General features: G+C 38.6%; 4 protein-coding genes across 6 annotated transcripts; 2 read left to right on the forward strand and 2 right to left on the reverse strand.

Annotated features, from left to right (window-relative positions):
* Window positions 1-299: 299 nt before the first annotated feature.
* slc35b4 (solute carrier family 35 member B4) lies at window positions 300-8251 on the reverse strand. Its single transcript, XM_044036866.1, has 11 exons — window positions 8194-8251; window positions 6707-6808; window positions 4709-4822; window positions 4502-4604; window positions 4344-4393; window positions 4149-4230; window positions 3907-3964; window positions 3435-3544; window positions 3194-3269; window positions 3035-3110; window positions 300-2197 (listed from the first exon to the last, which is right to left on the reverse strand). The coding sequence occupies exons 2-11, from the start codon at window positions 6781-6783 to the stop codon at window positions 1948-1950; spliced, it is 996 nt and encodes a 331-aa protein (XP_043892801.1). The 5' UTR covers window positions 6784-6808; window positions 8194-8251; the 3' UTR covers window positions 300-1947.
* Window positions 8252-8265: 14 nt separating this feature from the next.
* golt1bb (golgi transport 1Bb) lies at window positions 8266-10558 on the forward strand. The gene is made up of 5 exons (XM_044036867.1): window positions 8266-8329; window positions 9090-9181; window positions 9270-9448; window positions 9536-9617; window positions 9990-10558. Exons 1-5 carry the CDS (start codon window positions 8305-8307, stop codon window positions 10026-10028), a joined length of 417 nt encoding a protein of 138 aa, XP_043892802.1. The 5' UTR covers window positions 8266-8304; the 3' UTR covers window positions 10029-10558.
* An 874-nt stretch (window positions 10559-11432) lies between these two features.
* Window positions 11433-13765, forward strand: LOC122776447 (spexin prohormone 1-like). The gene is made up of 7 exons (XM_044036995.1): window positions 11433-11489; window positions 11800-11877; window positions 12970-13041; window positions 13138-13183; window positions 13301-13360; window positions 13440-13526; window positions 13599-13765. The coding sequence occupies exons 3-7, from the start codon at window positions 12979-12981 to the stop codon at window positions 13655-13657; spliced, it is 315 nt and encodes a 104-aa protein (XP_043892930.1). The 5' UTR covers window positions 11433-11489; window positions 11800-11877; window positions 12970-12978; the 3' UTR covers window positions 13658-13765.
* Window positions 13766-14884: 1119 nt separating this feature from the next.
* On the reverse strand, window positions 14885-21337 carry LOC122775568 (L-lactate dehydrogenase C chain). Of its 3 annotated transcripts, none has more exons than XM_044035543.1 (8): window positions 21273-21337; window positions 19562-19698; window positions 18756-18870; window positions 18413-18586; window positions 17717-17890; window positions 17231-17348; window positions 15910-16033; window positions 14885-15327 (listed from the first exon to the last, which is right to left on the reverse strand). In XM_044035543.1, the coding sequence occupies exons 2-8, from the start codon at window positions 19688-19690 to the stop codon at window positions 15160-15162; spliced, it is 1002 nt and encodes a 333-aa protein (XP_043891478.1). In that variant the 5' UTR covers window positions 19691-19698; window positions 21273-21337; the 3' UTR covers window positions 14885-15159. The 3 variants fall into 3 exon arrangements, with proteins under 3 accessions (XP_043891478.1, XP_043891477.1, XP_043891476.1); XM_044035542.1 differs by lacking the exon at window positions 21273-21337 and adding an exon at window positions 21189-21266; XM_044035541.1 differs by lacking the exon at window positions 21273-21337 and adding an exon at window positions 19952-20136.
* Between the last annotated feature and the right edge of the window lie 511 nt (window positions 21338-21848).

Genomic DNA, 21848 nt, shown 5'->3' on the forward strand with positions numbered 1-21848 from the left:
GAGCATTTAACTTCCAGAAAAGATAGAAAAAAGCTGCTGGACTCTAAAGATGAGAATCTGACTTGTTTTTAGGTATGGTGATAGTTACCGATCATGGTACTGTGTACTTTCAGACTTGGTCAAACATGAAACAATTAACTTTTAAGTCACATTGTTTCAGAATTAAATCTTTCAAAAAGCAATGGACAAAACCCAGTTTCAATGGATAATTGATTTGTTTTTTGACTGACATTTATGTCATAGTATGTTTTATACATGTTATATACCAAATACCAGCAAAGACAGAAAACACAAAAAAGTAGCTATGTTGTCATTTTAATTTGAGTGATTAGTAAGTAAACATCCTGAGCATGTTTCTACATGTTGGCAAACACTGGTCCAGTTAACCTGAGACACATGAGAAATAAGATGCAGCAGCTACATGATCTCTACAGATGATATGTAGCTCAACAATCCTGATTCTAGCTCCATCACTGTGTTCAGTGTAAACCCACTGATCCACTCAATGTATGAGGTAAATAATAAACATCCATACAATGCAGACAAGAAAAGGTGAATTGTGGTTCATCGTGGTTTTGCATTTATACAGGCGAATAAGGTACCAACGTGAAATCTGTATAGCGAAAATGATCACTACACATAACAGATTTACATGAACAGACCAAACATTGATTGATATGACTAATGTATCATTGAGCTATACACACAAAACATCAGCTCTATAACTTGGACCGAGTCAAACCCACAAACAGAACATTGTCCTACAGCTCACTTTTATATCAATATGTAAGTTCACATTCTTCCTTTTAATCAACTAAATCCAGCATCCAGATGATTGGAAATGGAAAATTAATTAATTAATCGGATAACAAAGCCCATCACAATTATCACTGGGCACATATTGATGACAACAAAAGTCTTGTTTTGTTTGTAAACCTTTAAAAATCCTAAAAATACTCAAGTTTTTAAAAAGATAACAAAAACCGGCTAATTTAAAATAGTGACTTATTTAAAAGGTCTTAAATGTAACATTCAGAAATCCATATTTATTGGTGACACCAGTGGCTGGCTGGGGTCCACACGGTGGAGTAGTGGTTAGCACTCTCGCCTTGCAGCGAGAAGACCCGGGTTCGAGCCCCGGTTGGAACAAGGGCCTTTCTGCATGGAGTTTGCATGTTCTCCCCGTGTGTGCGTGGGTTCTCTCCGGGTTCTCCGGCTTCCTCCCACAGTCCAAAAACATGCAATGTGGGGAATAGGTGAATTGGACACTCTAAATTGACCGTAGGAGTGAGCGTGAGAGTGAATGGTTGTTTGTCTCTAGTTGTGTGTGACCCTGCGATGGACTGGCGAACTGTCTATCGCCCGCCTATCGCCCGATGTAGCTGAGATTGGCACAGCACCCCCCGCGACCCTCTGGTGGAGGATAAAGCAGTAGATGATGACTGACTGACTGACCAGTGGCTGGTAATGAAATGTGCAGATGTAGAAACAGCCAAATGACAGGTTTCCATCAACCATCTGCTTACTGGAGGATGGGTAATGTCAGCCTGGAGACAATGCATTTCTACAAAATTCTTGTGCTGGGAGCCAGTAGAAAAATGTCTAAATTAAAGTGACCTACTATTGCACACTGTTGTCATGGTAGAGGAGCAAAAGAGACGCACTGGGCTGCAGTGCTCTGGAGTGTAATATAAACCTTTCATTCTCTGGATTTACCGCAAATTCAGCTGCTTTTAAGACTAACCATGTCTTCAGCAGGCACCAGACAACATGTCAGACAGGTTGAGAGGTGGCGTAATAAAATGTCGGTAACCAAAGCATACAATATTAATGCAAACCAATAATATGTGATCAAAAGTTTGACTTAAACCAATAAAAATCTTTGCAGGGTAGTCGTCCAAAATCTGTCAAGCCATCAGAATTGCTGCTTTTCTATTCTAATCTTCTTCACTCAGCCTTCTTGTCCTTGATGGCAGGTCCACGCAGAGCTGTCCATATGCTGCTCAGTACCTCTGTGTACAGCAGCGTACCCAGAAAGACCACTGCCGTGCCCACCCAATGCCAGGTCGTGAAGGGATTTTGGAAGTAAATGATGGAGAAGATGAGGCTGAGGAATTTTCTCAGCGTCACGACCAGGGTGACTGTGAGTGAGGTGCACTCTGTGGTCAGAATGAAAACACCCCGGATGCAGACGTATCTGAAGGAGCCCGTTAAAGACTTCAACGACTGTTGTCATATAATTAGCAGTGACAGATTTACAAGTATGTTCTTGAGTTCTTTCTGTGTCAGCCTTGGTGACTGTGTATCCTCGACTGCTGCTCTAGTGGGGTCCCTCACGGGCTTAGTTTTCGGCCCTCTTAAATCTTTTTTAAATTGTTGATGTTATTTTAATTTATTTGGTTTTTTGTTGTTGTTTGTTTTTATTGTGTTTTATTGAATGGCTGTTATTTCCACCCATATTTTATGTTGTGTTTCTAAATGTATTTTATTGCCTCGTATGAGCTTTTGTCTTATTTATTCTGTATTTTATTTATTATGCACAGCACTTTGGTCGACTGTGGTTGTTTTAAAGTGCTTTGAAAATAAAGTTGGATCAAATGTATTTTTTTGAGTGTTTTGAGGAACTGTTGTGAGATTTTCAGCTTGAACAAAGTGTGACTTCATATACTTATTTAATATGTTTCATATATTTTTTCCTTTTAAAACCCTTTTTCTTAACGCTGTAGTGCATAACCTATATGTAATCGAATGTCTGTTACATTCTAACTATTGTCAGATGAGTTCACACAATGCAGATTAGTAAGGCTGGGTTAAAAAAAATACATTTTCCAATTGTATCAATCTTCGTTTTAAGATCAGATATTAACTCTATGTTGGTCACAAGAGATTTAACTATGATAAGTTTAGAGACCTTAGCAATTTTTTGGGGATAGAAGTTTCACACTAGAGATTTAGTGACTTTGTGGAAGCTGAGAGCTACTGAAGATTATGTAACACACAGTTCTTAGATTAAAATCATTTTTTAGAAGGATACTGTGTGATGACGTTGATCAGCAGGTAGAACCACATTATTGGCATGGTCAGTCCAAACACAGGGATGACGACAGGAGCTGCACAAACAAGAACAATTCACTTGACATCAGTGAGAAGAGAGAAAAATCACAAAAAAAATAAATAATCCCCCGTCACTCACCGCTCTGAGTGAAGAGGTCACAGTGGCGATAGATGTCTGTGGCGAAAAGCAGGAAGCCTGGCAGTGGCAAGCAGTGCTGAGAAGAAAGCAAGATAATTAAGAGTTATCTGTGTGTCTACATCATTTAATTAGAGGAATACAAAACATTTGATTGAACAGTGACAAATGACTCAGAGGAAGCGTGACATGTTCCTGTGGGAGTTTGAATGTTTGCGCGTGTCAGAGTGAGAAGAAAACTCACATTATAGAAGAGAGCCTCTTTGGAATGTTTGCCATACTGCTTGTAAAGTGTCTCCTGGAAAATGCCCATTCTCGCAGACATCAGGAGAGCAAATGTCAACATGGAGATACCTAAAAGAAGACAAATCACCCATCGATATATCATTATTAATTTTCATAATCCCCATCACTCAAGCATATGAATTAACCATGTTTGTGTGGCTTGTCTGTGCAAATATTTTATCACCATGATAGTGACACATTTATGTAATCACTAAACAGGTTGATCGGGGCTGTTGTATAAATAGGTTATGTGCTAGGTGTGTATTTGATAACATCAGTGTGTATTTGAATACTGGGCAGGTGAAGCCAGATGCAAATCTCTTGCAGTCACAGGAAGTGCATCCAGGACACATTTCAATTTATGCCAGGTGTGGACAGTCTTAATTATGCAAAAATAAGAAATGATAAATAGTTTGGAACCCAAAACTCACCAATAAGCCATCGCATGAGGACATAGAATCCGTCTTCTGATCCCTCACTGGCCACATTCTGCAGAAAAGAAGCAACAAGTCATAAATACCCTGTGAGTGTATGTGTGTAAGTGAGCATCAAATATTTTACAAGTCAAAACTGCAGTATCTACAGAGCGAGCACAGAATATATAATATGAGGTCATTGAATGACAACCAGTAACAAAGTGTAAATAAATGTAGTTGTTTTGCAGAAGACTCACCACTTGTTTGGCAGACATGATGGTGCAGATGAAGATACCAGCTGAAACTAAAACTATAGACAGATATTTGCTGGTTGAATACCTGCAGACGGAGAGGGAGTGGGAGTGTGATGCAAATAACTGCATTAAATCTGCAAGTTGAATGTAGTGTGATGGTGCAAGCAAGAAACAAGCCGTCATTGGAGGCAGTGATACCTTTTCTTCAGGATGATTATTCCCAGGATCATGTTGGCGATTAGTGATCCCTGCAAAGACACAAGCAGCAGGTCAACCGTGGGTATCAGACAGACAGATGGAGGTCAAGTGATAACAGGTCACATGTAAAAGTGTAAATGAAACACAGGAATCCATACCGATCTGAAGATCATGTGCAGTGGCATGGCAATGTTGAAGTTGAGAGCATAATTGTTGATCACACTGACTGTGAAGAACATTGTCACCATGATCACATAGTTACTGGAAAAAGAGACAATGACCCGTGCGTGTAAGTGTCAGGTTTCTTTTAAGTGACAGAAAAAGGGAATTTCAATGTATAGGGTTTTTTTTGTTGTTTTTTTTACCTGATAGGAATTGTTGGTTTCTTCCTCCCAAAGTTTGTTTCAAAGATGAAACCTTCTAATGCGATTAATAAAAACTGAGCAAAGGTGACAATGTTGCCGCATCCTGGAAACTCTCTATAAACAAAAGAGAAGAAAACAACAAAATAGTTAAGTACATGCAATGAGTACATCTTTATTCATCATCTCATATCTCATATCTCATTGTAATAGAATTTCTACCATCAGTGTTTATAGACTCTAGACTGTATATTAGTGCTGCAATTATTAGATTAGAATGTTTCTTTCAATAATTAAAACAAACTCAGATGTTTCAGCTCCTTTAATGTGAATATTTTCAGGGTTTTTTTATTCATAGAACAAATAAGTAATTTTGACTAAATCATTTCGGTTTGTAGGCAAAACAAGGCCTTTAAGAACATAATATTTTCAAGTCCAAAATGTTGATCAGTGTTTCCCAAACCTGGAAATGATGCTCTCAAATGTCTAAATGTTATAATGAATTGATGATGTAAAAAAAATACAAAGGCAAAAAAACCCCAGCTACTGCAAAATAACAGTACACAAAATAAACCGGCACTAAAACGCTTCAGGTGATAAAAAGGCCTGTTCAAACATGGGAGTCTTTATTTGCTTTTTTAAAACTGTCACTGTTTGAAAAAAGCACGGTCACATTTAAGACTGAGGCATTAAGGTGTGGCACCTACTACAACATATTGCTGTAGAAAAAAGGATCATGAAGACATAATGTGTGAGTATTACAGTTTAACCGTTTAAAAAAAAGGTGATTGATTCATAATTGATTAATCCAGTACTTCTTTGATCCGTAAAATGTAAGAATGGAAATGATGATGTTCTCGAATGTCTTGTTTCTCCACAAACCAAAATGATTCACTTTTAATGATATCTTTGTTACATGAAGCGAGGAAACCAGGAAATATTCACATTTAAGGAGCTGAAAAATTAGACCGCTTGCTTGCATTACTGAAAAAACACTCAACTATCAAATTAGTCAACGATTGATCCTATAATTGATTCATCGAATCAAGCAGCACTAAAGCCCAATAGCCTTTTTTTCAGATGGACAACTAGACCTTTAAGACCTCTAAGACCTCTGGCCTGGAGATATATGGATTGGATGGTGGCTGATTATACAACCACTGCCTGAGCAAGTCATATGATGACGAGCAACACTGAGGAGCTCCTTCTTGTCTGGTTTTAGTTGTAAAAAATAAAATCAGGCAGTCATGACTTTTTTTCCAAAAATATAACAATTTCACTATAAACAGAGAGAGAGAGATGTGTATGTGATCGTAACTACATACATTCTTGGTATTTTAAGACGTGTTTGGAGTAAACTGATCGTAATAAACTACCACAGACACTTTTTTCAGCTTAGCATATGTGGTGCAGCAGTGAAAAGGGTCCGCCCTCGAACAGTGTTTCGCTGCGCCACGTTCCGTTTATCATATACCGGTCTTCTGCAATGTGGAATATTTCAAATCATAAAAGAAATAATTACTAGTTTGTTGATATGAACCGGTATACCGCCCAGCCCTAAAACAGGTACACGAGACTCCTATGGATTCATTTGCTCATGACGTGTGACCTTAAGGCAAGAACGTTGTAGCCCTGAGGCACAACACAAAAAAGAGTAGCCGTTTCTGATGGACACAGATAAAATACCTATCAGAAAGGAAGAGCTAAACTACCTGAACCTTCCCATCATGAATATTTGTTGAGCATTAAAATGAGCATTACCAAAGTGTTTCCATCAATTGTTTAGAAGTTATGTTCAACATTCTAACTTCTCTGTTCAACAAATCTTAAGTCTGCCACATTTAAAGTCTGGATCTTATGTTTGTTTGCATGTTCGACCTGCGAGCTGGGTTGTTAACAGTACTATATTAGACAATAACTAATATTACTGTAGATTCTAAAGTGTAGAACCAGGGGAGTCAGAACACACAAGAACACACAGGCACGAAGTTTGTTACTGACCTTACAAGCAGCTCCAGAGACACCACATTGCTACAGCATCCGATGAACACAAGAGCCACGGCTATTCCTGTCGCCATGGTGACTCGCTGCTGAGGCAACACACTGTAAATGGAATGGAAACGGTGTCACTTCATAAAGCAGGTTTCTGACCGGTGCATGTTTGCATACGGACAGCGGTTTGTATGTTCGGGGAGGTCTTTCTTCCTTCAATTGAACCAACCAACACATCTGAACCTGAGATGGCGCTCTACGTTATTGTTCGGTGCTCATGGGAATTGTAGTTCAACCCCTTAACATCACGGGGGAGGGAGGGGAGCACTGCGTGTCCCTGTCGTTCACCACGTCGCGTATTAAACTCACACATACGCGAGACTAAATACTCGAGAATAAAACGGAAGACTAAAAATGAATGAACATAGTTTAGTCACTGTGCAGTTGTGCGTGGCGTGCTTATGTCATCAGTTGAGTCGAGGGGGGAGCTTTTCAAAAGGAAGAGCACTCACTGTGTCTTAATATCTGAACACCATAAACTACGCATGGGACTAATCCAGGGACGGTGCTAAAGCTTAACTGGGGCACAGGCCACCAGAAACTCATTGCCCTTTTTTCTGCAATGCCTGCTGCCTGCAAACAACGTACTATACAAGCAGTTATTATGCAACATATAACGCTATGATAATATTTCACTTTTACATACTGTATATGAAAGCAAATAATACCTTTGAAAACTTACTTACATTTGCATTCTTCAGTAATCCGTAATTGGAGGTGGAATAGCAGTGCAATATGATAACTGTCTTATTGAATAATAAAAGAAAATTGCAGGATTTGTGTATTTATTCAGCCTAATCTAGTATCACTTTCACAGATTTGTACACTACCTTTTTTGTTTCTTTCTCTTTTTTTGTACATTTGTATATTTTTTGTACTCAGGTTATTAATATTATTATATTTGATCTTGAGTCTTGAAATTAAATAATTTTCTGTGTTTATGTGTTACATAATTTTGTTATGTGATAAGCCCAGCGAGTGAAAAAGATAAGAGAATATCCTTAATTTGTCCCGCAGTGGAAACATTTACATCGTTACAGCAGCAAATGGAAGGGACTTTAGAGTGCCGTAATTTATTTATGAATTAAAATTTAGATATTTGCCCTGGCGTATTGATTACCATTTTGCACAAGGAAGGACGACGATATATCAGCAAAATGATAATTTGACCTACCTCTATTCTTTTTCCACTTTAAACTGTGTATCTCAGTAACATTTTGTAACAACAAAGTTATGTATGACATTAACGAAGCACTAGCAAAGAAATGGAAAAGAAGGGGTAAAAAAAATAAGAATAAGAATATACAGTCTTGTGCGCGGGGAGCAAAACCCCAATGTAGGTGGTGTCATCTTTCTAACATAGACGATCTTTGGCAGAATACGTCATTACGTAGCTACAGAGGACGTGGCGAAACAAACCGCTAGCTTCATCGTACCGCTGCTGCTGCCGCTGCCGTAGAGACACCAGTGTCGCCACTAAGTTCAGCACAAACGTAAAACGCTGTGGTTGGTTGATCTTCTAGTGAATCGCTGCCAACACCGCCGCCATGATCTCCCTCACTGACTCGCAGAGTAAGTGTGACTCCTCGCTGCTCTTTGTCTCTTTAACATCGCCTCTCTCTCTCTGGCAGAATCCGGTTCAGCAGAACGTGTGAGGATAAAAGCTCAAACATGATTGGTGAGCCTCGTGACGTCATAGATCATTACGTCACGGCACCGTATCAATGAAATAAAGTAGTCATGCCCTTATTCTGGATTATATCATCTGTAACTTGAAAATGTTGTTTTTGCTTTATATTTTTGTATTTATTTTAATCCTAAATTGTATTATTGTCTTATCTTCCTGTTTTTTTACCACACTTAAACATGTCTTATATTAGATGTAATATTATATATTAGTTCTTATGTAATATTTAATATATAATAGGGAACACAAAATATTAAAATTCTAATCACAGTTTGGAACTATACAAACATACTGTAGCTACTTATCGAAATGCAAATGACTGCGTAACGTATTAAACTAAACCAAACTCTACCTCTTGGTGTATAAACAAGGCCATAGAGACACCTGGCTATTATTTATGAGATAATACGTGTGTTTCATTGGGGGCTATGACCATCTATTTACATCCTTTTTTTGCATGAGGCTACAGTGTGTTTACCTGTGGTTTGTCTGGTCGTGCATCGCTCAGAAAACAGTGAATCAGAAGACAGACTTGCCAGAGCTGCCCTTTCTGTCACAATCCATTTGTATCAGTAGTTTATGATGGGTGTCATTATCACGTATTACATAATAACAAACAGCTCCTTTGTCTTGTGCAATCGACAGAAATTGGAATGGGGCTGACCGGGTTTGGGGTGTTTTTCCTTTTCTTTGGGATGATGCTGTTTTTCGACAAAGCCCTCCTCGCCATTGGAAATGTGAGTTGTTCTGTGATGTCACCAAACTGTCAGATCTCTGCCCCGACATCAGCCTTGTGACCTCTAATGTGTGTCTTTTTTTGTGCAGATTCTGTTCGTCTCTGGTCTTTCCTTTGTCATTGGGCTGGAGCGCACATTCAGATTCTTCTTCCAGAGACACAAAGCAAAAGCCACTGGTTTCTTCCTGGGAGGAGTGTTTGTGGTCCTGATTGGCTGGCCAATCATCGGCGTTGTCTTGGAGATTTATGGTTTCTTCCTCTTATTCAGGTCAGCTGAAACAGAAAACTGAAACAAACCATTAAATTGCGGAATCAGCGTGAATCATTCATGGTCTGATCTCATTCTCTTTAACAGGGGTTTTTTCCCGGTGGCGGTCGGCTTCATCAGACGAGTACCTGTGCTCGGCTCTTTGCTCAGTTTACCAGGAATCAGTTCGGTGAGTACCATGTTGAACATTAAACCAGTGTCTCCACTTTTGAGGTCAAAGATATCCATGAAAATGTAGTCGCAGGATCATTGAACAGACCTTTTTGTTGTCAGCATTAGAAGAGATTAAACTACCAGCTCATGTTGTTTAGGAGGAGCATGGCTGCTGACAGATGTTTTAGATTACAGGATGAGATTATATGAGAAATATAAAAGTTTATTGTCCTGGGTTTTTGCGTCTCAGGCCGTATGCGTTTGGCCTGATGTTACTGGTTTGCTGGATTAGTTGTGATATCAATGTTTTGACTGTTTTAATGTTGCACATAAATATTATGTAAATAATGATAAATAACCCTGGATTGTCTTTTTTTTTTACTTTCAGCTGGTGGACAAAATTGGGGAGAGCAACACGATGGTATAACAGTGGGCTGAAGAGTGTCAGTATTTATCATGGCTTCTAATAGTGTATATTTTGGTTTTTGCCACTACATTACTGTGAACCAACATTTCTGTTCTGCACAGAAGACACACTTTTATCTGTGGACATTTGACTAGCATGAAGTTTCTCCTGTCGGAGGGGAAACAGTTTTGTATCTGACTGCCACATGGACACAGTTACCGCAGTTTTTTTTTACAATAAGGTCAGAAGAAGGTCTCTCCCTCTTTTTTTTTTAATCATTCCAGTTTGATATTGATGGACTGATCATGTGGGACCACTGGATCTATTTGTAGCATCCACTCCTTCAGACTACGTGCCTGCAAAGTCACTGAGAGCATTGTTGATTTCCTCCATGACGTGTTACTGCAATTTTGTACATTTGAGATGAACAAGTGAAAATGTCACTGACGTAAAGAAGAAACCTGAGCTGTTGTAGAAAAAAGATGTTGTGGAGAAGTTTTACTGTAACTTTTGTAAGTGTGTATTTGAAATAAATTGTCTTTCATAATTTGTATGCTGTGTTTGTGTGTGTGTGTGTGTGTATAGTCAGTTTTACATGGGCCGCTACCTCTTCTTACTTCAAACTGCCAGCAAGGTGACTGAATACAGACAGAATATATTACTATATATGTATGTATATATAATTATTTATAATAGTAAGAATAGGACATTCAATATTAAATGTGATACATAAGCTTGTTTATTTTTTAAATTGAAATACATTATTATTCTGAAGTATACACCGTTCCGTATCAATAAGTTTTCGAATATCTTATCATGATGTAAATTGTGCTATAATTTAAACTCATATTGCCCCAGGTCATTTACGTTTGACACCCCTGCCTTATTTGAAGATCAACACCACTGCCAACTGTCACTGTTGCTGCCAATAATGTGGAATGAGTGTGCACAAGTGTAGTCATTGTGGTCACGACCCCTGGGTTTTCCCAGGTCGCTCTTTGTTGAACATTTATTCAGTTTAGATGTTTCTTTTCTTTGTAGTTTCCTGTTTTATTTTGGAGTTTTTCTTTACTGTGTACCGTGTGTGTGGTTTTGCTTCCTGTCCTGTCTTCCCTGATTGTCTGCCCCGCCCTAATGAGTTTCACCTGTTTGTCACACCTGTGTTTGATTGTCTCTGTGCTTCCCTGAGTCTGTGGTGGGTCGTTCTGTCACCGGAGTTCAAAAAACATGAAAAATGACGAAAAGAGTCTTTCACAAAAGTAAAAATGTAAAGAGTTTGTTTTCAAATCTCGTTTAAAAACACGTTAAATTTCGTTGGCGAGTGAGTTGTGTTATTCTCTGACAGAGAGGTTATTATTAAAAAAATAATAACAATATCACTACTGCTATATAATAGTAATATAACATCAGGTCTGTAGCCACAGGTACCTGCAATACAAGGACAGAGAGGAAAAGCACAATCTATGGGACAACAAGGACAAGGTATGAGAACTAATAAACATGCAGCTTTTTTATAGAAAGCATCAGCGTTTGCAGGTTGTAGACAAGCGTCAGACACAGGCGTCCTGCAGGTGTCCACACATACTACATACAGGCTGTCGTCACATCAGCCTTATCCATGCTGCTGCTGCTGCTGCTGCTGCTTAAAAACACTAAAGTTTAAATGTCTCTCGTGTGTGGTTAATGAGCAGTGACAGTTTTAACAGCACCTGTCATTCTCATCAACGTATGACGTAATCAAAGTATACATGGTCCTGATCAGTGACGCTGACCGAGGTGTTTAACATCACAGCAGGGACGACGACGACAAACACAAACATTTCAGAGCACAAACTACAGCCAGAGGGAGAGCAGAAAAATAACACTAACAGTAAGCTATGGTTTTTGTTGTTGTTGTTATTAGTTATAGTGATGTTGTGAGTGAAAGTAGTTGTATTATTATTCGTTTCTTAGGTTTCTATTATCTTATTATTTAAGTTTTCACCATTGTACTTCCATTTACTTGTAAGATGTTGAACATTTGAATTACAACTACTGCATTATGATAAATATGATTATTGTTTTTTTTCTGTCAGAGTTAAGATTATGACTCACATTATTTTCCTTGAAACGTTGCTTCGTTTGTGTGTGTTGTGTTGTGTTATGTTCAGGGTATGATAAGGATTGTCACTTACTGTGTAGAGACTGGAATATATATATACATATATATATATATATATATATATATATGTATATATATGTATATATGTATATATATATATATATATATATATATATATATATGTATGTATATATATATATATATATATATGTATATATATACATATATATATATATATACATATGTATATGTGTGTATATATATATACATATATATGGAATAAAGCTATAACTATTTGAAAAAAAAAATCTGTTTTATTTTACAATTAAGATTTGTACAATTAACTGTACAATTATTACTTTTTTTAGTTAGTTAATTTTGGTCACAGGTTTACACAATTAAATGCAGATTAATTTCTGTTGACACATTAAATACACATTCTTATAGATTATATAGCAGCATTGTGCACATAAAGAAATACACCAAAAAGGTGTTGGCTGAAGCTCAACTTTATTTTGTTACTGTTAGTGCTTTCAATTTTTAGACCCTTATAATCAAAATTCAAGGGAAAAATACAGACAAAATATGTCTCTGTCTTCATATATGTATTAATAGTCAAAGTTTTAAATGTTTTTGTCAAGTTCGAAAAGTTAATTTTAATGAATGTGTGCAGCTGTTTTTCCTTGATATTTGTTCTAAAAGCTGTTTTTTTAAAAAGCATTTCATTTACTTGTTAAGTATTTGTTGTTAAGCATTATTTCTACTTGGTTTTCAACTTGACGGTTTGAGAATATAATACATTTACATTGATCTATATTCAGAGATCATTTATTTTTCATTTATCATCAAATGTCATTACAGAGTTCAACAATGTCTCTTATGGTGACACTGTTTGTGGTGGCGTTTTTTACCCAGAGCTGGACTGCGCCACAGGTGAATGGCAGCTCATTCATGTTTATGTTCATTCTGAATTAAATCATGAACGTGTTGAAACATCAGTGTCATAGACAAACCCATTTGTCATTTCAGTGGAGAAACTGGACTCCTCAGGCTGTTCTATATCTCAAAGGAGCGCGTAAGAACACGTTCACAGCAGAATAAACACTGATATCAGTCTGATCAATTAAATATCTCCAGTGACACCTGTGTTAAAATAAAAGAGAAAACCGTGTTGCATTGTGATGTCTTTCAGAGAGACATCGCTCAGTGTTGGAGCGCGCCAACAGAGACAGAGATGACACTCTGCATTTAGGTGAGTCTAGTGTGTAAAAAGGCTTTTAAATAGGTTTTTTACACAACGTCTCTTATGTTTATACTGTGTGTCTCTGTAGTGACTCACAGCCAGAACGGTGACGGACTGGGTTTATCTTGGGCTTCACTGATCCTTCTAGAACTTCTGCAGCGACGTGTTGACAAAGGTAAAAACACTGATGTTCATCACAAACTCACTGCCTGAAAATCATCATTTCATCACCTTTTCTCTTCCTCAGGTGGATACAAATTAGACGATTACCCGGATGAACAAGCGCCAAATTTGAAGTATTTGTGAAGTGAGAGCCAGGCTCACTCACAATTTTTATTTATTATATTTATTATCTTTTTGTACATGTTGTTATGTGCCTATTGCTGTTTGAGTTGTAATTAAATATGCCAGATCAACAGCCTTGTATTTTTACATCTCAGTTTGGAGAGGATTTCCTTTCACAGTGATACAACTTTTAGCCTGAGGCAACAATTAAGTGATTCTCACCCACAGTCGTTAACACCAGGATAAACACCACTCATCGAGGTGTCATCACATCATCGGTCACTAGAAGAGGACTGAGTTTAATTGGGAACTTGACCTGGTCGTCAATGGGTCAAAGAGAGGTCAACAGTAGAACATGGAACATGAACAAGAGCTCAGTGAATCGCACATAAGAACTGCAGATTGTCTTAAAACAGGCGATTGGCAGCGTGAATATGTAGCTGACTTAATATGCAGCATCTACATGAACAGTTGTTGTTTTGTTTTTGTTTTACATTCTCTACAGGAATTAAATTCCTTTTTGTATGATTTTCTACAACTGCTCTTACAATGCAGACAGTGATTCTATGGAAACAACCATGATCTGTTTGAACAGGTGCTTTTTGTACCTAAATCTAACCACACATCACTGGTGTCAATCTCAAAGACATAGTGTGAAAGGCGGGGTACACCCTGCACAGGTCACCAGTCCATCACAGGGACACATATAGAGAAAAACAACCATCCGCTCTCACATCGACGGTCAATTTAGCGTGTCCATTTAACTTAATCCCTAAATCTGCATGTTTTTGGACTGTGGCAGGAAAACAGAGAACCTGGAGAATTAATGTAAACATGATTTATAAAATGTAATAAGACCTGAAACAAACAATTGAGACCATTAAGTCCTCGGGAAAATGTTAACAGACATTTGTTAGACTGAATTCCCCATAGACTTCCATTCAAACTGAATCCTTGTTGCAAGCAGTCGAGTTGTAGTATTTAGTATTCAGTATATTCATACATTTCTGGTTAGCTTTAACCAGCAAACAGAAAGAGTACACACATTGTTTACATTTACAGTCTGTGGCGACAACACACAACATGATCCTTGTGACTGGGTTGAATGTCAGCATGCAGCAAAAGCTCAACCATGTTTCCAACACATGAAACCAACGTTGTTTTCCCTTGAGGACAAATGGCAATAAAGAGGGCGAGAATATATCATTTTGACTTAATTTCTGAAAAAAACAATAACAAATGCACCTGTTGCGTAAATGAATGTGTTTTTATTACATATTAAAGCCACATGAGTGACACATGGTCCCCCACTGCATCACAGTCAAGGACAAATGATTTAGAGCAACATTTCACTTGGTTGTTGTCACAAAAGAGAACAAACTCTGACAATCTACGGCTAAATAGCCTCCATATTTACGTCTGTGACTCTACAGAGGGCAGTGGATTGAAGCTGTGGCAGGTGGCGGTGTCTGCATTGTGATGGCAGTCAAGTAGGTGTGGCTGTAGCGCCCCCTGTTGATCAGCTAGATGTCCTTCAGGTCCTTCTGGATGTCCCACAGTGTGCTGCCACTGGCTCGCAGTTGTGCCACCTCATCGTCCTTCAGGGTCATGTTGATCACACTGGCCACGCCGCCACTGTTTAGCACACAAGGCAGACTGAGGTACACCTCATCAGTGATTCCATACATGCCCTGTGATAAAAAAACAAAAACAAAAATTCAACATATGATGCCTTTGTGTACAGTGAGTGGAAAAAAAGGAAAGATAATATCACAAATTAAAAGCAGAGAGCAATTTAAATGAAAATGAACACAATGAAAACCCATCTTAAATGAGACAGTAGATATATCTATATCTCTGTCTCTCTATGTATATCTATCTATCTATCTATCTATCTATCTATCTATATATATATATATATACATACATATCTATGTATATATAAATATATATAGATATATATATATATATCTATATATATACATAGATATGTATATACAGTATTGCTTGCACCCAGAGATTTGATATGTGGAACTTTACTTGATCTAAGCAAATTAAAACATACTTAAATACTTTCATAATAATGGCACATTACTTCAAAAACACATGATAAATGTCTGTAAATTAAGAGCAATCTTTAATGGAACTTGTCTCTTTTTTTAGTGACAAGATTAATTGATAAAAAGCTTTTAATAACATGTATCTGTGTGTGCCTATACAGCTTAAAGATTTCATGTACGTACAGAATGAGTGTGTATATTATCATCCTTTACCTTGACCATCGTGGAAACCGGATGAATCCTGTTCATGTTCCTCATGAGGCTCTCTGTCAGGTCAGCCACGCTCAGACCGATGGCCCAGTTTGTGTATCCCTTTAGTTTGATCACCTCATAAGCACTGACAGAAACACAGAGACACACACTTAAAACAACTAAACAAAACCTTGGACAGTTCAGTGTTTTGCCTTAAGTGTCGGAAAAAGAAGAAATGACACATGGTGTTAAAAATAAACTCTTCGAAGCAGATTTTTGTATTGAATTCTCTGATACAAGAAAGGTTTCTTTTCTTACAGTCATTCTAGGTATTGTTCAAACACAGAGGAGGAAAAATGTTGATGACATGAAATAATAAATTGTCAATTTACCCTCTGTTATGATGAAAGGTTTCTAAATCAGTTGATTTTTAGTATTTTACTGGAGAAAAATTCAATAAGCAGCAGGAAAAGCACAGGTGGAAATCATCAAGTTAACGATGGCTGTGCTCCATTTAGCTCCAGCAGCATCAGGGTGCATGCTGGATCAAGTGAACAGAGCCATCATTAATGTGATCAGTCGTAGAGGTGGGACAATAACGATGAAAAAACACGATGATAACACTTTTTGTATCCAATACCAATACTGATATCACAAACTAAAGTATCTATTGATACTGTATTAGTCCAATACAGTAATTTCAGACCACTATGAACTATGAAGCTGTTTGTGCTGAGTCATTTCAAAGACATAATTCTCCAACCGTGTAACATGTTGTTCTCCCAAAACAGCCCAAACATGACTCAGCTAAAATGCTTTTTGCTGATTTTTATTTACATTTTTACAGTCGGAACATAGTGAAATCCTATCGATATATAGGATTTTTGGATTGCATTGAATTTCCGACATCCAATCCACTGATTTTGACCAGTATCGGACCAATACACATTTATTTTCTTGCAAAAATGTGTCAAAATGTGAGCTCTGAAATACAAACAAATGTTTTTTACATTCAAACCATTGTCAAATGAGTTGTTGCGATGCTGAATAAGGTCGTCAGCTCCATGTGACTCCAACTTCCCCACACTGCACACAGTGACACCTACAATGACTGAGCAGGCGAGGCAGGCTAAAGTGATACAGCCTCATATAGTCACACTCTAAACACCAAAAAAGTGCCCATGAAGTGGATTCAACTGTTTAAAATGTACTTCAGTAGAATTTCGAGTCACAATTTCGGCTTCTCACAAAGCTGCCGACTACAATATGTGCCCACAGGTTCAATCACAGCTGCTGCTGTTTCCAGGTAACAGGTGAAAAAGTGAGAAAAAGTGACCTGTACCTCTGCACCACCATCTTGTGGGTTTCCTTCCAGTTCTCTTCGTCACTGTCGGTGCCAATGTTTGGGTTCAGCATCTGCAGGTTCACACCGGCTACGTTGGTTCCGCTCCAGACGGGCACTAAAACACACGTTCACGACATCATCCTTCTTCAATGCTGGGTCATTTTTCACTTACCATACACAGTATATGGTAGTATATGAATAAAAGGTTATGATAGTAATAACCACAGTGCATGAACATTAATGTACATATGTATTGAAGCTTTGTTATTTTTTAGATTGAAGATATCGTATATATCAATAATATATTGTACATCAATATGCTGTATAATGTGCTTGTTGTTTTCTGTTAATACAAAGTTTAACACTTTGTCTTTGTTTTGTTTTAACATTTTGTTTGAAAATGTTAATTGTTTTGGTCCATATCGTCCAGCTCTACCCTCCTTATATAAACCTGGAGCACGACTGAGATATTCTAGTCCTTACCACTGGAGTCTCCGTGTTCTCCCAGGATCCACCCGTGTAAGCTGCTGGTGTGGATTCCCAGTTTGTCGGCCACCAGGAAGCGGAAGCGGGCGGAATCCAAATTAGTGCCACTGCCGATGACGCGGTGCTTGGGAAGGCCGCTCAGTTTCCACGTCACATATGTCAGCACGTCCACTGTTGAAAAGACCTTTTTTTTTTAGCAACACTGTCTTTTGTGTGATGTGTTTGCACTGTACACGAGATATGTTAGTTAATATATTGGGGCATTGGGTCAAATATGGAGTTAGACACTGATTATGAGAGATGGAATTGAAGTTTTTATCATATTTTATATCCATGTGATTATGCATTATCCTCCACATGAGGGTCGCACGGGGGCGGGGGACACCCTATGTCAATCCCAGCTGACATAGTGTGAAAGGCGGGGTCACAGCGTGGACAGGTCGCCAGTCCATCACAGGGCCACATAGAGACAAACAACCATCCTACCGTCAATTTAGAGTGTCCAATTTGCCTAATCCCCTAAATCTGCATGTTTTTGGACTGTGGGAGGAAACCAGAGAACCAGCAGAAAACCCATATACACATGAGGAGAACATGCAAACTCCATGTTCCAACTGGGTCGTGAACCCATGTCTTCTAGCTGCAAAGACAAAGTGTGCTGCTATATTTCAATAAAGATGTGTTAGACAGCACCTGGGTTGGAGACCACAACAATGATGCAGCGAGGGCTGTATTTGACAATCTGTGGGATGATGTGCTTAAAGATGTTGACGTTCCTCTGGACGAGGTTCAACCTGCTCTCCCCTTCCTGCTGACGGACTCCAGCCGTCACCACCACAATGCGGGAATTTGCCGTCACAGAATAATCTGAAAGAGAAGAAGAAAAAGTCAGTTTGTTGCGCTGTTGGAGGCAGAAACCTCAGTATTATGAGATATCAATCCTTCAGTCAAGTCCACTGCCAGGTATAAAGAGGAGATTAGATCGATTTCCAGTCACCTGCACTCAACAAATTCCTCAGTTAGGATATAAACTCACCTTTGTCTGCAACTACTTTTGTTTTGAGGAAGAGGCTGCCGTGCTGCAGATCCATCGCCTCTCCTTTCAGCCTGTCCTCCGCCACATCCACCAAGGCTAACTCATCAGCCAGCTCCTGTGTGCGTCAGGGAAGGTCAGAGGTGACCTTACAATGAACTCATCCAGTGAAACAACAGCTTCTTACAGTTTAGTATTGAAAGATTTACAAATCACACTGTCAAATGATTTCATGTTGGTGTTCAGACAGGAAGATGCTGCACAATTTCAACTGAAGAAGAAGAACTGCTTTGATGACAAGGTTTTCCCTCCAAAAATCCCATCAGGTTTGGGCTGTTTTTTTGGGAGAACAATATTTGTGACATCATTGGAGAATAACGTCTTTGAAATGACTCAGTCTCATAGTTCATAAATGGTCTAAAATTACTAAAATATCAATAGGTATCGATAGATACACGAGTTTGCGATATCGTATCGGACACAAAAAAGTGGTATCGTCCCATCCCTACTTTTAATACAAGTACGTTTTCCTATCACCACACTTTGTGCAGGGATAAACAACCAGATCAGACACCAAGAGATCAGTAATCCACTGTCAGTCTCAGAGGATCTTGGGCATTACCTCAGCCTTTAACACGTAATATCACTCTACAGTAACAATAATGGTAATTATACCGTCTCATTTCTATAGTAATCACAAAGTAATGGCTTAAAAATACCAATAACTCCCTTTTTTTTTTACCAAGCTGGAAGGGACAGTATTACTGTAATATACCATCTTTTACAGGCAGAACCAGTGGGGCTCTTACCCTGAGCAGGATGCTGACAGCACAGGCCATGCCGACCTGGCCCACACCCACCACGGTCACTTTATTTGCGGGCGGCTCAGGAGGACCAGTGAAGAGGGGAGCAATCAGCTTCTGCACAACTGAGGCCATTTTAAATGCTGAAGAGAGTAAATGAAAGGGAAGAAAACAAGAGTATTCAGGTCAGAAACACAGCCTTGTGTTGGTTGTTGATAACAGACACATCCAGGTAAACTCAGAAAGCAGAGTACACATTTTTGGCAACAGCACTGACATGTCTTCTCTGACATCTAAATCTAGAGACAAGAGACAGCGAGAGACACATTATCCTCCTGCAGAGTTCACCTTCAAATGACACAGAGCCAGACACACAAAAACACCAGCAATACTTGCATTGTAGCACGATGCTCCGAGCTGAGAAGTATAAATACCACCATGTAATCAGCATGGCAGACTGAAAGGACACCTATGGTGCGTTTCCACCAGATCTCTGTGTCACTCTGCATCCACAACACCTCCCACAGTCACTGTCAGTCCAGGCTGAGGCAGGTGTGTGACGGTCTGCCGCTGCAGCTCATGTGACTCAGAGCTGCGAGCTGCGACTCAGCCTGCACCACCCTCCCCTCCAAAAAATGGAGGAGGGAGCATTTAATCCAGTGCCAAACTTGACTGACTGACCGCACAGTTTAGAAGAGTTGCTGTAATCCCTTAACACTGCTTCCATCTGCCGCACCGGCAATTAGATGTCTTTAAAGAATATTATAGGACAATAAATCAACCTTTATTTTAGATTATTATGGCTTTACCTTGATTCTCTCTCTGAGATGAGCACGGGAGGCAGTAGCGTAGTGTATTAATGATTAATAAATATCATATTTATGATACATTTAGGTTTAAATATGGATGCTGCACATTGAGACTGAGACTTGTGAGTGATCAACACATTACATATAAGAATATAAGAGACACTGTGTATAAAGATTAATCCATTCATTAGTCCTGGGAAACCAGATTACCAGGAGAAAGCAGCACATACTTGAAGCATATAAATATGAGAGGTTAATGAGTTGGCTTAGCCTCCAAGGTCAGATCAATGACACAGATATAACTTTTAATGAAAACATTAGTACAAAACCATATCTACTAACTATTATAATTTTAATTCCATAGAGTACTATACTATAGGGACCATGCATGATAGTTTGATGATAGTATTTGAAAAGACCAATTCAAATTATTTTTCAAATGCAATGTTTTCATTCTTTTTTAACACAGTCCCAGACAGAACTAGAAATAACCTGCTCTGAAAACACAGAACTTACGTGTAGGTAAACATGGTCAATGTTCTTTATAGAAAAGTAAAGACAACTTTCTTTCAGTGAAGGAGATGATTATTCTGTCAGTGTCTCTGGTCCCACTCTCACTGGTCATTGCCTATGTCACTGTGAGTACATCCACTAGTGAAGAACTGAACATTTAGCTGCTGCCCGGGTTGTAAAAAAGGAAAAGTCTGGCATAAAACATAACACAACATAATAAGCAATATAAAACCTGTAAAGAATCAAACCAGATCTCAGGTCTGAACTGTCCCAATCAGATTTTTCAAGTGATACGAAACATGCCTGTTCACCTGTTGTCGAGGATCTGGCTAAATTCTTGTCCTTGTCTCCAGTGCTACAGTAAGACTCCGCTGCAGTGTGTGTGTGTTACTTACTCCTCTCCTTACTGTGCTGTCAGGCAGTTGGATTTATATAGATAAGTCTCTACATCCCTTACAAAGTCTCAGTTTGGCAGGTTAGTCAGCTGGTCCTACTTCTCTCCACCCCACCTCCACTGGCAACACCACCACACAGGAGTCAACAACCTCTGTCACATTACACTGAAGTGAGTTATTAATAACATACATGAGAATTAGTGGCTCATTTTATTAGTGATTAATAATTATTGGCTTGGTGTAGCGTCACTGCATGTCTTACAGTCCAGTGAAAACACACTGCAGTCAGTGACTAAATTTGACAGTGGTGCGGGTGAGATACTGAAGTCAGCACTTCTATTGATGATGATCGAATTACAGATACAGATAAATTAATGTGCATCTGAATGTACATCCAATTGAAGAGAGCAATGTGAATTTCAAGCCTCGAGCATTGCCAAAACCCATGCCAAGTGTTTCTATTTTTAAATCCAAATATAACTGCAGGTTGATGAAATTGATATAGTTTCCCTGATGTGCTGCACAGACACTGCTCATCTGAGCATTAATACACTTGTAGATACAAAATTAAAAAAG

The sequence above is a fragment of the Solea senegalensis genome, linkage group LG10 (assembly GCF_019176455.1).
Source record: "Solea senegalensis isolate Sse05_10M linkage group LG10, IFAPA_SoseM_1, whole genome shotgun sequence".
Classification (NCBI taxonomy): Eukaryota; Metazoa; Chordata; class Actinopteri; order Pleuronectiformes; family Soleidae; genus Solea; species Solea senegalensis.

What these genes read in the sequence shown, in the direction of transcription:
- slc35b4 (XM_044036866.1), bottom strand. Translation starts at nt 6,783, where the DNA reads ATGGCGACAGGAATAGCCGTGGCTCTTGTGTTCATCGGATGCTGTAGC. An exon ending in TCATGTCTGCCAAACAAGTG is followed by an intron (nt 3,965 to 4,148) that starts GTGAGTCTTCTG and finishes TCTTTTCTGCAG; the next exon opens with AATGTGGCCAGTGAGGGATC. An exon ending in TGACCTCTTCACTCAGAGCG is followed by an intron (nt 3,111 to 3,193) that starts GTGAGTGACGGG and finishes TTGTTTGTGCAG; the next exon opens with CTCCTGTCGTCATCCCTGTG.
- golt1bb (XM_044036867.1), top strand. Translation starts at nt 8,305, where the DNA reads ATGATCTCCCTCACTGACTCGCAGA. An exon ending in CTCCCTCACTGACTCGCAGA is followed by an intron (nt 8,330 to 9,089) that starts GTAAGTGTGACT and finishes TGCAATCGACAG; the next exon opens with AAATTGGAATGGGGCTGACC. An exon ending in GTTTACCAGGAATCAGTTCG is followed by an intron (nt 9,618 to 9,989) that starts GTGAGTACCATG and finishes TTTTACTTTCAG; the next exon opens with CTGGTGGACAAAATTGGGGA.
- LOC122776447 (XM_044036995.1), top strand. Translation starts at nt 12,979, where the DNA reads ATGTCTCTTATGGTGACACTGTTTGTGGTGGCGTTTTTTACCCAGAGC. An exon ending in TCTATATCTCAAAGGAGCGC is followed by an intron (nt 13,184 to 13,300) that starts GTAAGAACACGT and finishes GATGTCTTTCAG; the next exon opens with AGAGACATCGCTCAGTGTTG. An exon ending in AGATGACACTCTGCATTTAG is followed by an intron (nt 13,361 to 13,439) that starts GTGAGTCTAGTG and finishes GTGTCTCTGTAG; the next exon opens with TGACTCACAGCCAGAACGGT.
- LOC122775568 (XM_044035541.1), bottom strand. Translation starts at nt 20,006, where the DNA reads ATGCTGATTACATGGTGGTATTTATACTTCTCAGCTCGGAGCATCGTG. An exon ending in TCGGAGCATCGTGCTACAAT is followed by an intron (nt 19,699 to 19,951) that starts GCAAGTATTGCT and finishes TACTCTCTTCAG; the next exon opens with CATTTAAAATGGCCTCAGTT. An exon ending in AAAAGTAGTTGCAGACAAAG is followed by an intron (nt 18,587 to 18,755) that starts GTGAGTTTATAT and finishes CTTCTCTTTCAG; the next exon opens with ATTATTCTGTGACGGCAAAT.